Source organism: Aphis gossypii, chromosome 1 (genome assembly GCF_020184175.1).
Source record: "Aphis gossypii isolate Hap1 chromosome 1, ASM2018417v2, whole genome shotgun sequence".
Taxonomy (NCBI): Eukaryota; Metazoa; Arthropoda; class Insecta; order Hemiptera; family Aphididae; genus Aphis; species Aphis gossypii.
The window spans coordinates 21466072-21484560 of record NC_065530.1 but is presented as its reverse complement, the minus strand read 5'-3'; the positions used below and the strand labels follow the sequence as shown (position 1 = coordinate 21484560).

At 24.3% G+C, this 18489-nt stretch overlaps 2 protein-coding genes across 4 annotated transcripts in view; one reads left to right on the top strand and one right to left on the bottom strand.

The window, feature by feature from the left end:
- The window catches only part of LOC114128804 (cyclin-dependent kinase 14), a 46934-nt gene extending 35740 nt beyond the window's left edge, over positions 1-11194 (top strand). For all 3 annotated transcript variants that reach the window (XM_050201932.1, XM_050201935.1, XM_027993390.2), the window contains 8 exons: positions 6189-6385; positions 6781-6872; positions 7901-8075; positions 9237-9423; positions 9521-9735; positions 9794-9961; positions 10695-10785; positions 10850-11194. In XM_050201932.1, the coding sequence (XP_050057889.1) occupies positions 6189-6385; positions 6781-6872; positions 7901-8075; positions 9237-9423; positions 9521-9735; positions 9794-9961; positions 10695-10785; positions 10850-10917 (1193 nt within the window). In that variant the 3' untranslated portion in view covers positions 10918-11194. The remainder of the gene's footprint in view (positions 1-6188; positions 6386-6780; positions 6873-7900; positions 8076-9236; positions 9424-9520; positions 9736-9793; positions 9962-10694; positions 10786-10849) is intronic.
- Positions 11195-12982: 1788 nt separating this feature from the next.
- Positions 12983-18489, bottom strand: part of LOC114128905 (lachesin-like) — a 108149-nt gene continuing 102642 nt past the window's right edge. The window contains exon 8 of the mRNA XM_027993514.2: positions 12983-13225. Coding sequence (XP_027849315.2) covers positions 13158-13225 — 68 coding nt within the window. The 3' untranslated portion in view covers positions 12983-13157. The remainder of the gene's footprint in view (positions 13226-18489) is intronic.

Here is an 18489-nt window from a genome sequence, read left to right as displayed (position 1 = left end):
TGTATGGTAACGTTTAACTTTTGATTGGTGACTAGAAAAAAAATGAAACTGTTCTCATCATATCTTCCATCATTCAATAGCTATATTTATTGGTCGAATCTTGTGCACCACCTATAGAGTTTATTTTTTTAAGTATATAAGTCACAATTTCCTATTTTGTTATTAGTAATAAAGACAGTACTCCATTTCTATATTCAACCAACCCTAAAACATATACCCCAACATCGTCATATTTTCTGTATATAACATACTCAGATTTTTTATTAAAAATTTAAACTAAAAATTATGATATTCCATAGTTAAATTTAAAAAAAAACCTAAGGGTAGGTTAGTTATTTATTATTTAATTCTAAATGAGTTCTGTATCATTTAAATATTAAATATTTTTTTTTTACTAGAAAACAAATGTACATTTGTATTAACTTTAAAATATTTTTATAGGTATATATTTTTTAATACGATTCAGAATATAATTTCATAAATTAATGCTTTACGTACCTAATATTTTTATTGTAGTAGATGGGTTTTTCTCAATTAAAATGCATTTGTCTCTTAAATTAATAGTTTTAAAATTGTCTAATTGCTTATTAATCTGAGTTAAAACTCTTAAAGTTTTAAATAATAATATTTAATAATGAGGTCCATTATCTTCCCAATGAATAAAAAAAAAAGTTTTTTATTCAACCGTTGTAATTTATTACCCGTATATTTAAATTTCTTTTTTTCATTAAAATTTTTTTAAAATTTTTTTATATTTTTATAATATTAAATGCAAGTATTATGTTCTTGTAATGTTAAAATAATTAATATTTTTTCTGTTCATTGACAATTTGTTATTTTAATTATCGTTGGTTTATTGAAAAAGAAGATTCGTGTTGTGCTGAAGCCTGAAGTTAAAGTTATTGAATCAAAATATTATTTTATCTTAAATAATGTTGTATGATTTGACAAAGTTAATAATTATTCTGTATTCTACAATATTTTCAAAAGTTTTTCTAGCATATAATTATCTCCTAAACGTACTGTGATTTTAGTGATTTTAGAAACAAATGCAAAGGCTATAAAAGTACTTGAGTTTTGAAGTGTTGGTTTTGTGTGCTGTGTGTGTAATATAAATAGTAATGTTATTATTGTATGTGTGTGATATATGTAAATAATTCGATTTTAAAAGTCAAACTTAATTTATAAAATTATAATAGAGAACATAACATTCCTTTTAATCACCAATTCGTTATTGTAGATTTAAAATATGGAATTCTTGTCGTATACCTAGTCTGTTAATAAAAGCTAACAATTCATTTTGAAATAAAAATAAAAATTTGCCAATTGTACATCCATATATTTTCAAATTAAGACGACGTGTACCTCTATTCTTAATATTATATGTGCGTCACGTGCTATTGTTCATTTACACACGCCGCCTACAATGTGTGCTAAAGTTCAATGCTCAATGTATACTGCTACAATATAGAGGTTCTAACGAGCACTTATTTATGGGCTAGTAAATTTCCACAATTTTCTTCTGGCTACAAGTAAAATGGTTTTATGTTTGAAAAAAAAATACGCATTCGTTTAATAAAATACGAAATGCACGTAGTAAAAAGACATTGGCAGATTTAGAGCTTCTTAAAATGGATATTATAAAATCGTTTGTGTTATTTAATATAAAAAAAATAACAGCATGGAAAAAATATTTTCATACAATTAAACAAGCAGCTTAATCAAAAAGCATAAAACCACAAAGGGGTTAGCGTGTACATTATAGCATACACTGTAAATAAAGTGCATATTTATATACACATGTATTATGTATTATACATATATTTCCACCTCGTCTGGCTCGTATATATTATGAACATAATGGAAGAACCCCCTCTTTCTATTTAATCAGAGCAAAACGCAAAGCTGATGAAAATTACATTTAAATCAATAGCTCTACACCATGTATTCGACATTAAAGGTGACCATAACATTTGATTGAATGAACAGTATTTTGTTTGACCTGCTAGCTGATGTAGTATACAACCTGTTTTATTTTATTCTTTCAATAATAATAAATTTTAACTTTTTTTAAAGTTTTGACCACATAATATAATCCTTCAAAAAAAAATATTAGTCGATGAAAAAAAAAATAATACTTTATTTTTTAATTATTATTTTGAAAATCCGATTTATTAATCTTATTTTTAAAATATAAATATGAATTTTCTTTTTTATTTGATTATATAGTGGCTTTAACTAAAGTATAGTTATTATTTAAACAAAATTGCTTGAAGAGAAATTAACATTATAGAGTATATAACCATAAAATCTGTCGTTAGAATTTTAGGTACATAGAATTTCACATAAGTGAGCTTTTCTTCTTAGCTTAATAAATTACCGTTCTTGTTATACTCCTTTTAATTTAAATTTAAATTTTACTAAACTAGTTTTAATCAAGTTTACATCTTTAACATAATTAGTTTTTAATATGAAAGTCAAATTGGTGTATAGTGCTTAGTATTATTCGACAATTTTGTCATTTTTTATGATTAAAATTATTAGACTTTAAATTATTTTATATTTTAGTAAAATCCAATAAAAATGTAATAGATATAGATATAATACATTTTATGGTTTAATTAATTCACAAATATCAAGAAAATTAAATATTAGGTATTTATTAATAAAAATTATTAATATCTATAAATATAACAACACTATTCTGATAGTTATTTCGAAATTATTCGGATATTTTCTTTTACAAATTCTTCATATTTGTTAATATTAAACATTAATATTTGTAAAAAAAAATCGTAGGTGTAGGATATTATTCTATGCATTTTGAACATTTTTAAAAATATATGCAGTGCTTATACGTGTAGTTATTTTTTCGATCAAAAAATAAATTTGTACGATATTTTACATAGCATCCAATGTTATTATATTATCAATTTATCCTTACAATTATTTCTTGAGCTGTGATTTATAATTTTAATATGTTGACATCTTGTGGTTTATGTTATATCTTAAATTGGTTATTTATTTTTAGTTGAAACATATTTGATAAATACTTTTGTAGTAAAATAATATTAAACAAAAATATGTATATGATAGCAATTGGTATCAAAAAAAATGTCTTATAAAAAACATATTGTATCTTTCATTTTTAATATAACCAAAAAAGATTTCCCTAAGGGGTTGATCTTTTATTTGGTCGCACCCTTTTTAGTGAATAGAAAAAACTCCAAAGTTTTATTTTTATTACTGTAAGTTTTGTATATCTAAAATGCTAATAAAGGTTATATACCAAATGTAGATACCTTATAAGTTATAATAAAAAGGATTTGTGTGTGTTTTTAAATCATTAATAAAACCAAATTTTTATTCTTTGAACTACCTAGAGATACTAAATTTATTTCAAACTAAGATAATGATTTTTGATATTTTCAATTTCTAAACCTTGATAATAAAGTTGATTAAATTGAATATATTTTATTTTATATCGTCAAAAATATATTTAATTTTTAATGTTGATTTTTAACGTGCATTTTAAATTATTTTAATCATACTTCCATCTACAATATTTAATCAAAAATATAATTGTACGACATTTACCAATATAATCATTACTCCTTTTATTGTTTTGAAAATAAATGTAAATTAAATACAAGTATTTATAGTTCAGTTCATTCAATACCTATTTTTTTTTTAATTATAAATCTTAATAAATTTATAAATTGAACTAGACGTTCTTGGTATTTATATACATTGTTTAATAATTTTAAAATATTTTTAAGGTGAGCAAATGACAAAGTATAGAAATTATAATAGTGTATTACATAGAACCTTTAATTATAAATAATGGTAATGAACATCGTTAAAATATGAGATGTGCGAGAAATATCAAGTGACTGAATTGTAGAAAAAGTGTAAAACCATTTATTAAACTTTACTTTAAGCTTCAAAATAGGATTACTTTAAATAAATAATTGTAACTGTTTACTTAAATCTAAAACTATTAGACTATTACTATCATTTTTTATTATACTCGATCCTTTATTTATGTTTTATATATTTATTTTGTTTATACATGATATACATATATAAAAGCTGTTGTTTCTGAGTTTTTAAAACTAAAAAAACCCATCTAATCGTTTATGTTAGCATTTGTTTTTAAATCTCTCCCGTTATAAATAATATAGACCTCGTGTCATATTTCGTGTGGTGGTAGAGTTTCTCTTGGACATTTTCTCTTATTAAAGACCCTAACCCTCCGCCACCATTCTGTTGTGCTTTACAAATAAAAACGCTCTCTTGAATAATAGTTCCGACCTGTCATCTTCAGAGCACTTGCCAGGCTATTATCATACGCGATACACCTCTGAACCCTCCTTTTCACTTAACTGAAAACAAAACAAACCGTAAGTGTACAAAATCATTGTTTTTATAAAGAGGATTTAAAATTAAATTATTCTTACAACCAAGAATAATTTTTTGCTGTCTTTTATATTAATATTGGCGTTATGAATGAGTTACATATTATATGTAATTACTGTTAAGAGTAGTTTTTAAAAAATAAAAAATAAGTATAATAAATAGTGAAAATAATAACTTGTTCGGTTGGTTTGTATACACAGAGGATTTCAATTTCCTGAATGTCGTGTAATCTATAAAAGGGTCAACGAATAGATTTCATCAGGTGAAGTAATTTGTCCCCTAGCTCTGGGAATTACATTTGTATGGTTGTGAGTGTGTGTTTTAAGCGGAATGAGAGGAGAGGTGAGGGATTCATTTACTCGACTTTGGCAACATGACAAAACCATACATATAGAGTGCAATTTAGACGTTTGGATGACAAACGCCCATCAAAGCCAGTTGCCGGATGTGCCCTCTGCGTTAATTCCTACTAATAATATCATTCCGACGTCATTCGCATTGGTTGTGCCGTTAACGATTTTTTTATTTATGTCCCTTTAAACACTACGAGGTGTCATGATAGTATTCTCTCCTCCCTTGTATGATGATTTGTGAATAAAAAGCGTAGTCCGCTGTCAAGTGTGAACTACGAACGAAATTGTATTTTTGTTTTGTGTGTATTATGATATGCTGTTAAAAATTCCAATACTTTCAGGGATAGTATTTTATTCTATTATTAATATTATGGTCATAAAATGATGTGTCGTTTTAAATTGCTTACCTTTATTTCTATTTTTGTATATAATGTAATATATATTATTATGCTTATAATACATAGTAAAATAATACAGCGATATAAATGGGGTGTTAAAATGTGTTATGAATATAAGCTATATGTAGCAACCAACATCTAGGTTACCTACTTGTATTTCACTTTTGTTTTCCCAGTGTGATGTAGTAGTTGTATCAAATTATCAAAAATATCAATAATCCCATATTTTTAGATTAGTTTTTTGTTTTGTTGGTTTTTTTTAGCAGGAGGGGCAGTTCTTCGATCCATTGGATATAATATATATAATAATATAATACTACATAGGGTGTCTTAATTTATAATCCTTCGTCCGGTCCGGATGGAATTTGAAATACGTATTCTGTGATAATGCATGATCAAATGTCATAATTTATAACATCATTATAGCATTATAGCTATTATTGTATGCCTATCGATTATTACGTTTTAATTTTATTAGTTAATGTACGAAAACTCACAACTCCGTTATAACAATCGTATTTTGAATTATTCTTAGGAAACACCATTATATTTTATTAAAATATATTATTTATTATTATTTAACCTAACCTATTTAATATTTATATATTATATCTATTTATAATTTTATGGTGTCTTAGTTTAAAATATATGAAATAATTTTTAACATACTGCCCTTTCTCTATTAATTCGAACATCTCACTATCAACAACGATATTTACTTCATTTTTTTGTTTTCCTCCTGATCGCGAAAAAACAACAAATCATCGTTATTTATAATGAAAGTTTTATCAAAACTTCTTAATTTTGTATCAAAAAGTATTAAAAAATCGATTTATTACTTACACAGTTCTTACTTTTAAACTTACATATCTATGATTCTTGGCATATTTTATTAAATATATAAATAACAATGATTTAGTTTTATAATAGTTATACAATTTAATATATTAGACTACTGAAGCTTAATATCAGGAACGATTATTATTAATTTAATTTTAATTTTCAATTTGTATTTTAGACTGGAGTTCCGGTCTTGGTGACCAAGAACGAGTTAAACGGCAGTTATCTGTGTCGTCTGATTCAAAGCTGTTGGACGAAGCTATTTGTGAAGAGACACGTGTCATTCTAAGACCTAAAAAACCTCCTAGGCCTAAATCAGAAGTGTTCCTAAACCAACCCAACCACAGACGAACCAAACGATATTCAGCATTTGGGGTGTGTATTTGTTGTTTGACTTAATATGTATAAATAAATTTATGCGTGTAATCCATTTCGTGTTGAAAGTAAAGTACTTTAATCTATCCCCCCATTCTTGATAAAAAAAAATTCAGCTTTGTTTTGAACACTAATGATATTTCTAACTTCATTCATTATAATATAGCTTTAAGCGGCTAAGAAATGTTAAACTTTTTTATACCTCGTTATTATTTTTCCTTTTTAAATCTCGATTTCTTTTTCCCTTTAAAATATGACACGTAACTTTGACTTTCACAGTACCCGAGAAATATTATTAAAATCGCTTTCAGACGGTCCTTCCTATATAATGTAGGATTGTTTTTCATTCTAAGTATCTTGAATTTTTATCTTTTGTTTTTTAATTTTTTATTCAGGGAGATTCTCCATTTGGAAAATCGGAGGCGTACATAAAATTAGATCCGCTTGGTGAAGGTTCCTATGCTACCGTATTTAAAGGGTACAGTAAGTAAGTACAATAACAAGTTAACTTTTTTGTTTATTGAAATATCAGTATTTTTATTAGCAGACTGCATTTTAGTTTGCTGTAAATCCATGAAAATCATAATTGTTAATATTTACAATTTCTTTAAACCGTAAAACATTTTGTTTTTCAAGATTTATAATTGAATGAAATAAAACTATTTTATAACTAGAATGTTGAAATGACTCATAATACATACGTTTAGATATATATATATATTACCTTTATTAAAAAGATAAAATAATTGTTAAATGCACAATATTTAGCAAAACTATCTTCAGTTAACATAATTAAAATTTTAAACAAAATAACAAGTTACTGTGATGGTGAGAAATTAATATATTTAAATTAATGCGTATGAAGATAAAATTGTAAGTAGCTTGTAAACAAAACATACTGTTCAGTGATTGAATACGAATGTATACGGGAATTCAATTTTCATGAGTATTTTATGAAAAAAAATTGATAGAACATTTTTATGGTTCTTTGTATAGTTTGTATATTACGCCTCACCCATTTCGTAAATAGAGGTTACCAAAAGTTTAAATAACAAAAATAAGTCAACAATGTAATTTGGAAGCACATTTTTTTCCACAAAAAAACATTATGTACTTATGATTTGTGTGTCTGTGGGTGAAAATTTAAGAAACAAGAAAATGTCTGTATTCTAATAGGTGTTGTAATTTACAAATTAGTATATAGCAACAATTCTATTGAGTTTATTTAGAATATATTATATATTAAATGTGTGAATAAATAGTGTAGATGGTCTAACCATTAGACTCTAATGGGTTCTATATGAATTCGGTTTTATATTATTTATACTATACTATTATAGTTGTTCTATAATCCGATCATATATCAGGGACTTCGGTGTTTGTATATTACTGATTTGTATTGTAGTGTTGTTATATAATAAGAATGTTATATATGTATAAAAACTTATAAGTACATTTTCCGCTATTTCGATGACAATAATTTATAACACGATAATTTAATTTTTTTTTCTCAAGTTTGACCAATCAAGTCGTCGCGTTAAAAGAGATAAGACTACAGGAAGAAGAAGGTGCACCTTTCACGGCAATCCGTGAAGCTTCGTTGTTGAAAGAACTGAAGCACAACAACGTGGTCACTTTACATGACATTGTGCATACACGTGAAACACTTACATTCGTTTTCGAATACGTAGTAAGTCTTCAGCATATTATATTTTTACAATATCTCTAATTTTAACTTAAAACTATATTTTTGGAGTTACAATGTACTATTACTACATTGAAACTTCCATATAACGAATTATTTTTGAGAACCACGACTTTCATTGTTATTAATGTGCTAATTGTATTTAACGAATTCCTATTTAACACGAATTTTTTTTTTGTTCCTATGAAATTTTGTTAAATAGAAGTCTCACATTATTATTATTATTTATTACATGTTTAAAAAAGCTCAATTTATAATTAAAATCTATGTTTTTCTAAAATATTTTCTGTTACCTTTTTATTACTTTCATGATTATTTAATAATATTTTAATATAATAATATCTTTAAACTTAAGTATAGTAATACCGTTTACGAATTCAAAACGACAGTGAAATAAACAAGTATTGATCTAAGAATAAAATATTGTTATTCTCTCCTAAATAGTATATACATAAAAAAACAATGTTTGATATTTTGTTTATATTTTAACGAATTTAACTACTGTTTATATTTATGTGAATAGGAATAACTAATAATACATTTATGGTAACAAAAGTTAACATTTTACGGTTCTATACATGTGAATATTTTAAAAGTAATAGCAGTGTATTATGATATCCTTAATTACTATTAAATGGTTTCTATAATACGCGCAGGAGCTAAAAAATAAAAAATAAATTCCTTTTATAATAAATGTTCATTTAATTTGATTAAACTCGCTCGTAATGCATCCATTATACTATAAATTCTTATGAGTCATAAACCTTGACTACGATATAAAACAATGAATTATTATGATTTGTACTTGATTTATCTTCATGTATTATTTTTAATAACACCATACAATTATAGAGTTATTCAAATGCATTATTATTACTTTCACATTTTATTTATATCTTAATAATATATTATTTTAAATTCAAGATTTAGTTGAATTTGAAATAAATTTATTTTCAACTAGATTTAAATACATTTTTTTAAAACTAAAAATATATACAATTATAAATAATTAAGAAATTATATAATCGATCTTAATTATTTCTTCAGAATTATCAAGTACATACTTAATAGTTAATGGAAACAGGAACAATAAAAAATGAGATATAATGATGTAAAACATTATTAATCTTGTGATTATTATTTTAGCATACTGATTTGTCACAATACATGGAAAGACATTCAGGAGGTCTTGACTATTCTAATGTTCGATTATTCATGTTTCAATTATTCAGAGGCTTAGCATATATACATCAACGCCGTGTACTTCACAGAGATGTTAAGCCTCAGAATTTGCTGATCAGTGAGATAGGAGAACTTAAATTAGCTGATTTTGGTAAGTGTAGTATTAATTAATTACATATTATACAATAATTATCTACACTTCTGTTTAGATAAAAATGTTTATTATTATTATTGTTCTTATTGTTTAGGATTGGCTCGTGCTAAATCAGTACCAAGTCATACATACTCACATGAAGTAGTAACGTTGTGGTATAGACCACCAGATGTTTTGCTTGGGTCTACAGACTATTCAACATCTTTAGATATGTGGGGTGTTGGATGCATATTTATTGAGATGATCACTGGTGTGCCTACATTCCCTGGAGTACGTGATACATATGATCAATTGGATAAAATATTTAAGGTTAGTATACAATTGATTTATACTTATTAACTTCTGATGGTTTAACTATGTTTCGTAGATTTTGGGTACGCCCACAGAAGAACATTGGGAAGGTTGTACACATCTAAAAGGCTACAAAGAAGGAAAAGGAAAAATATTTATGTATCCACATCAAAAGCTTGGTCATGTGTTCCCTAGGTTGTATGACATAGCCGAAGGCGAAAACTTAGCTACGTCATTACTTCAGGTACTATTTTATAATAAATACAAATAATATAAAACTGCAGTATAATTATATTATACAAGTAATAAAAGACATTTTTTAATATATTTGTATTTATTTATTTTTTTTGTTACAAACAAATCAAATGTCATATTATATTACATCAATATCATCTTCATAAACATTTTTGTTATCAATTAATGATAGTCGAAAAAAAACATTTTTTTTTTTAATTTTAATAAATAAGTATTTTACAAATAATTTCAAAAATTTAACATAATTTTTATACAAACATTTTTTTTCATTATTATTAATCAGCTAATTAAATTAAAATATAAATCCAATAATCCAAATACATATTTAAACACTAATTTCATTTTCTTATAAAAAATATTTTTGTTAATATTAAAGATTAAATAAGTTTAAATATTTATTTTAATTTTTGTGCATCAAATTTAATGTTTCTTATAATGATTTTTGATAAATAATTGTATAAACATCAAAGTTTTTTACATTCTAAGTATATTGTATAAACATAATTATCTTAATTGATAAATATTTATATAATTAGTATCATAACTAAATAATTTTTTTCACATATAATTAATATTTTTATTCAATCTGTTACACAAAGAACAATAAGAACAATTGATAAAAATAAATAAATTAAATATTAAATTAATTAAAATATTTATTATTTATACATTTTATTTAATGTATAAATTAAATGTTTATAAAAATATAATATTCTTTTCAGCTTAATCCAGATTTACGTATAAACGCTCCTTCTGGTCTTAAGCACAAATATTTTCAATCGCTTCCCAAAGCTATATATGATCTTCCAGATGGTGAGTAAAATATTTATGGGGTTTAAAAAATGAATTTGAACTAATAGTATTTTTATATTTTCAGAAATGTCTGTTTTCAGTGTGAAGGGCGTTCATCTGAGTCATGAATCAAGAACTACGTTCAAGTGTTAAATGTTTTTTTTTTTTTTTTAGTAATTCTGAAGTTATTACTAATTATTAGCTCAATAAAATTAAAATAATAATATTATATTTAAGTATAGTTGTTTACCAGAAACATTGAGTTGTGCGGCCCAATCGGGGCTCTACGCGTCTCGGCTGTTGAGCCATTTTGCTGTGATGATGATTATTTTATATTTCCTATATTCATACTTATAAATGTTAGTATATCAGTGTTGTAAAGGGCTTCTAGAATGAAAATATTTAAATATTAAAAAAAAAAAAAAAACAATCAGTTATAATATTACAAATACACACTTATAAAAATATGGAAAAATAAGAACAAAGAGGAAGTAAGATAATATAAGATATGTATTTTTAGGGCAATAATAATTTTTCTGTGTTTACTACTTATGCAGTTTTCACAACTAAAATATTAGTATTTAAGGCAAATGAAATTGCTCAACAAAGTGGGGGTCAACTGTATAACAATCTAGTTACATACTATATGTATACTTACACATACATATATTTTTATTGAAAATATTAAACAATCAACTTAAACTGAACAAAATAACTTATATAATATCCCCACATTCGCTTTGCCGTCCCTTAAACGTCCACTTAATATAAAATTATTATGTTTGAAAAACATTCCTAAAGTTGCATCAACCACATAATTTTTCCCTACAATTATAATATTTGTTTTTGAATAGTGTATTTTACATTTGTCGCTTGCCGTCCAATTGGTCCGTCAAAGCAAAATATTCCTCTTAACATACTTTATTTAGCCGATAATTTAAACAAAATTTTCAAGATGACATGAAGTTTTTTGTTATTGTTAAATTATTTAATAACAGTTAATGATCCGCGTATATTCATTTATATTAATGGTTGTGTTTTTAAACACTTATTGTATTAACTTTTTGCATTTTACGTCTAAATATAATATATATATTATATATCTACTTACATGTATATTATAATACCTATGTTTATTTCTTTCTTTCTTTCTTTTTTTTTTTTTTTTTAATATTTATTTTGTATTCAAATAAAATGTATACACAGGTTGAGTTAAGAAATAATATAATTAAATCAAAATGTTGATTTAACCTAACAATGTATGTACAATTTATATTTTAATGTAATTTTTTTTTATAGTCTTAAAAATCATAACAATTTTTTATTTTTATTTTCTTATTATGTTACACTCTGCATTTTTATTTTTTAAATTTAAATTTGTATAACTCAACCTTCTTAGGTACTTAGTAAATCTTAGTTCATTCAGTATATTATTTAAATATATAAATATATTTTTTCAAACTAATTTCATTGTCTCTCTCTTTAAAGGTAGCAAAAAAAATTAGCGGCTAAATACTATATTAACGAATTAATAGATTATAAATGATGACATCTTATGTATGATAGATATTTAACTGTGTCCTAAACTTTGCACACGCTAGTGGGATAACCAATTTCTGTCACTAATGAAGTCAATTAATTTATTGTGAATGATGAAGTCGCGTACTTAAGTAATTTTTTTTTTTTTGTAAAACATATTTTGTACGCAGTTTTCTTTAATGAAACTTTTAAGGCAATATATGTGGATTTCTACTGTGATTGTAAATCATTGTGTTATATGTTAACAATTGTAACAATTTAGTAAAATTTGTGTAATTTATTAAAAAAAAAAAAATGTTTATCATGTCCTTTCCGTATCATTCTCCCGCCCATTGAACTACTGTTTTTGTCTATATTTTAATATATTGTCATAATAATAATAGTATATTTATTATTATTAATGTAATATGCGTATTCTATGTGACAATTATTATTATTATTATTATTATTATATTATTATGATAATTTTTATTATTATTATTATTATTATTTATTTATTTTAGGACTGTTAAAAAAAAAAAGAAAAAAACGGGTGTAAATAGAATTATTATCATAACTTTGTCATTTATATAGTTTGTTTATATATTATATTTGTTTAAAGACTTTATATTGTAGAACGACTCATTAAGTGTAAAAAAAAAAAAAAGAAGAATTAAATAATAAATTATAAAACAACAAATTTCTCAAAACAAATATCAAGTTTTCTTTTATTTACTACTAGCTAAACATTTTTATTTTATTTAACACCTAACACACAAGTAAAACTAATTGTGCCACTTTATATGTACAAATGATAATTCATCACATGTCAAATGGATTGGAGATCACATGTTGTCTCTGACAGCTTGTTGGAATCACGTAAATGGCCAAGGCATCAATATGTATGCAAACAGCAGTAAAAACAAATGTTTTTTGTTTAGGTCTGTAACAAATAATAATTATTATATTAAAAAAATTAAATACCGGTGATTACATAGTCAAGTTAACAATTCATATAATTTTAAAGACATCCGATTGTATCTATAATCAATACGTATTTTAACTAAATATATTTATTCATTATGTCAATGTTTTAAGACTGTTTCTTATGAAATGTTTTTTCTCTTAAAATTTGAAACTTGGTATAATGCTACCAATATGAAATACATATGTTTGCTCACATCAATTATATTTGTCAGTGAATGTATTTATTGTATTATTGGTGAAGTAATTACTTACTAAGACTTATTTAGACTGATTGACCTTTGGCTAATGTGATCTAAACCATAAACAATTGCTGAATGATTTTTTATAATAGATTAATTTATATGTTTTTTTATTAGGTAGAAGAAAAATACAATCTAAACACATTAATAGACATCAGACTTAAGTGAAAATTAATTTAGTTTGATATTAGGATAAGTGTATAACGAGTAAAAAGATAATCTGTTTATAAAATTGAATATTTATTAAACAATTTTAGGTAATAAGTAGGTTACAATAATAGCAATAATTAAATAATGAAATAAGTAAGAAATCGTATTTATGTAAACAAATATTTTATTATTATAAATTACAATTAAACAGTTAAATAATCATATATATTTACTCTACAATTTGATTAAAATAAAGTTTTAATGATCAAATCTATCAAGTAATATTAATAACGTCACTCGAACGAGTCAAATCTTTAAACTGTATTTGTAATAATTGATTATAATGAAAAGTGTTAAAGTGGACAGACTGAAAGTTGGAAAGATACCAAATAATTGACTTTGGTATCCGTGAGTGATATACATGTATATTGTGTATACCTAACCTCGTATAATATTTATTCTAGGGTCCAGCCGCAACCCAAGGCTTATTTCAAAGTAATATTATTATATGTGGCTCCAAGGTTATTGGTATATTATTTTTTTGTTACAATTTTAAGTTGTCTGTTTATTATCATCATTGCATGTCAATGTCTATTTTTGTGATTCGAATGGATTAAAGTAAAATAATGCTATAATATTATGGCTCCTCATATATGAATGTTATAATAATATAATAAAAGGCTAAATTCTGTTGTATTACCGGACTACCCTAAAAAAAGTAGGTACCTACTTGCTACTTGCTAGGTAGATTACTTATAGGTATTTTAAAAATTCATAAAAAAAATATTTGAATCATATTTTAAATTTGGGCTATTCTAACAATAGGTACCTAAATATTATAATGTGGTGTTAGAAAAAAAAATTATTTAATGTATATTATAATAATACCTTCTTATAGTTTAAAGCCTAATGTCAAAACTGAATTTATAAAAATATAATATAGTTTAAATAATTATATTCATTATATTACATTATATTATGTTATTTTAACATAATACATTTTGATAATAGTTTATTCAGTTAGGTAGGTACCTAACTAGAAATATTTTTTAACAGTTTTATTTTTAGGATGATATAGTTATAGGTACCCAACTAATATGATTTACACCAACCCAATTATTCTTAGTTCTAAAATAATAATAATTTTTTTTTTTTTAAATAGAAGATTTGTTGTTACACAAAGCATAATTTGAAATATTAGATAAAAGCTTCATTGAAGCTTATTATAAAAGTTGGTAGATCAAAATAAATGAGAAATTTAACACAATTCATCGTTTTCTTTAGCTGCGATATACTATGTCCCTCACAATCAAATTAAATAATATAACCATTTCTCTATTCGACGAAACATAATAAAAGTATATTGATATACTATACTAAGCAAATGTCTGACTTGGAGCTTCGACCTCAAAAACAAAAGAAAAATAATCAATATTACCTACACTTTAATTTTTCCGATATTTCTTGAATTTCAAACTTAAAATTAAATTAAAAATACTTCTGTACAAAACCATAACTGTACCATACTGGCCATATGAATATGGTGGTCAAGTCTGGAGCTTGGCTAAACCCTCAATAATTTATCACATTCAAGCGTTTCAAAATATAACTCTTCGTATCATTGATGTTGAAATATTTTTTAACGAATCAAGGCCGCCTACATGATGAAAAAAAACTGCAAATTAACTTGCTAAACTTTATTATAAACATTTTTCAATTTATACATATTGAATACTAGCTAATCCTTAATAATGCGAACCTTGTATTTAAATTATATCACTGATGAGTTTACTAAGTACTCAAACATTAAAAAAAACTGAAATCGTGATTTATTACAATGAAAAAATGAATTTAAAATTTTGTTTACTCCTCTACATGGTACCTATATAACAATAAATCTACTCTAAACACCAATGAGTGACTTCTCTATCGTGAATACATTTTAAAGTTAATTTCATAAAAATTTATTGTAGTTACATGAACAAAATGAATAATAATAAGTATATGATATTTTTAAAATTGTATAATATTTAAATAAAATTATTTAGTTTTTTATAATTTCCAAAGAAAATAATATATTTAGAAGAAATTATATAAAAAAGTTATTTATAAGAAATTGTATGTATTTTTGAATAAAACTTATTTGTGTTTTTATTGTATTTGCTACTATTTTGTAAAACATCAAAAACTTTTAAAAACCATAAAACCCCTTTTTTAAATTTTCAACCTTCTCAAGGCACATGAAAGAGTTTAGTAATGATCACCAAATTTTTTCATAAATTATTTTTTTGTGAAATCCAATATATTGGAGGGGTCCTGGAATGAAATTTATACCATTAACATTTAAGGGCTAGGTAATATAATAGGTATAGGTGTACTAAGTTTATATAATAAAATATAATTTATATTAATTTTCGTTAATTTGTATTTATTTTAACTCATGTATTTTAATTTTAAACTGTATCTACCAACCTAAAAATAAGAAAATAGAAAAAAATATAATCATATAATTATAAAAAAAAATCGAATAGAATATTTTGTATTTTAGGACATTTTGTCCCCGGACTTTTCATTCTAGATCAATATACGAGTATATAGAGCGGTTTACTAAGAATACTAACTCGAGTATTATTTTACTATTTATAACCATTTTCTGACTATCAAAACGTTTAAATAATAATACATTCAAAGACTATATTTTCTAAATCATAATTTAAAAAATATTTTGACTCTTGAGCTATTTAATTAACATTTTAAATTTTTAACCTTTATTTTTGTTTATGAGTTTAAAAAGTTAGATGATCCAATATTAAACTCCTCGTTAGTTCATACATTAAATTATAAATATCGAAAATATACATAATATTTAGTACAATTTTTATAGTGTAGAAATTTGAAATTTAAACTTCGCCCGGTGGCCGGTAGATATTTAAATTTATACAATATTGATATTATAAATTGATATCTATATAATGATGGTGTGCGTAATGCGTATATTATCGAGCCGACTAATTTTAATTAGTAAATTTAGTGAATTCAATCAAAACCTGTTGTCGTTCACTATTTGCCAAGCCGTTAAAAAAATAAATAAATAAATTAAACGTAAATAAATTCATGCAAATACAATAATAATTAATTAAAAGTAATTATACGGGTGAAATCAAATAGAGCGTTTTCCAATAAAACAATTTTTTTAAGGTTTTGTATTTACTCATCGTTTGGTTTTCATTTAATCATCATAATTATATCATGGGATTTTTTTTTTTTTTTTGTAGCGCGCCCAATAAAATATATAGATAGGTACCTGCAGTTACACATAATAAATGGGCAGCTTTTATTTTTCATTGTGGTATTTTAAATAACCGAAACAATACAAAATATATACTTATATATATAAATACGTATATATATATATTATATGTCGCAGAAGTGTACAAAAACAAAGCGTATTCTCTAATAATATACTGGTGCATGTATATATATATAACACAATCATTATAAATAATAAATATAATAAGCCTCTCAGATGCCAAATCGGGAAAATTCCCTGAATAAGTCTCATTAGTTAGGTAGGTACTATAATACTGCAATATGAACATTATGAACTTTTGTGCATTATACGAGTACTTGGTGATTAATTTATAGCAAAACATCAATCACTTTAAAAACTATTAACATCTTGGAAAATATTCTAAGTCTTAAATTCTGTAATAATATTAACTTAATAAGTATAATATTATGTTTTTTATGTACTGTATTGAGTCTAATACAGTGCAGGGTATACTATTTATAAAACCTATCAAAAGGTTTATTTTTCATTAAGATTAACCTATAATAGTTCAAATAAATATTATGTTTTATACACAGTATTTCGTTCGAACATTCGTCTGCGTAATATTCAGCGTGTAATCCCGTAGTCGTGGGTAATATATTTTTTTATACAAAATAGTCTGAAAGGGTTTGCGTAGGTATATATGCTCGTCAATGTACAAACGTATTAAGTCCTATCTATACGTACTTAATGAAAAATTAATCCGATCTACTATTTTTAAACTCAACTTATATATTAGTATTAAAATATAAATTAAACGTCAATGTGTTTTTGTGATTACAGAAACGAAAAAAACTTTCTAGTTTGTAAATCGCAAGTTATTTTCCATGAAATACAGAGAATAATAAAAATCTATCTTGTTGTAAGTAATCTTTGCACAAACGACATTAACTATACCTACCTAAACAATTATCTTGAAATTTGAAAAATGGATCGATAAAGCGATCGGTTTTACTGTCTAAAATAAACTATGTGGTATTATATATTCAATATAAAAATCGGGGAAATAGCTTTGTTGTATTGTGAATAGTAAGTTTGCACAGGATTGGATCAAGGAGGGAGGCTATGGGACTTTATCTGCAGGCCGTAAGTTGAAGAAGACCATAAGTGTCGTCTCATTTTTTATTTTTTAGTATAAAAACATAATATATGAGTTTTTCATTGATTTGAACAGAAATTCAATTTAAGGTAATATTATGTAATTATTCGACATATTTTCAATTATAATAAAGTTGTAGGTAAAAGCTGCCACCCACGTGCTCCGCCCCCCGCAGATAGTTGTTTGCTGGCTAATTGTGGGGCTGTTTCTTTGTCTCATATAGTTATTGTCATAATAAAATCCTATTATGTATACAATATACATATCTTGTACCTACGCAAAATAATAATAATTTAAGGTATATTAAAAAATTCTCATTAATATATATTTATATAGATAACAAAAACAATTTTTTTCTCACAATAATATCATTATTCTTACATTCGGGAAATATATTTTAT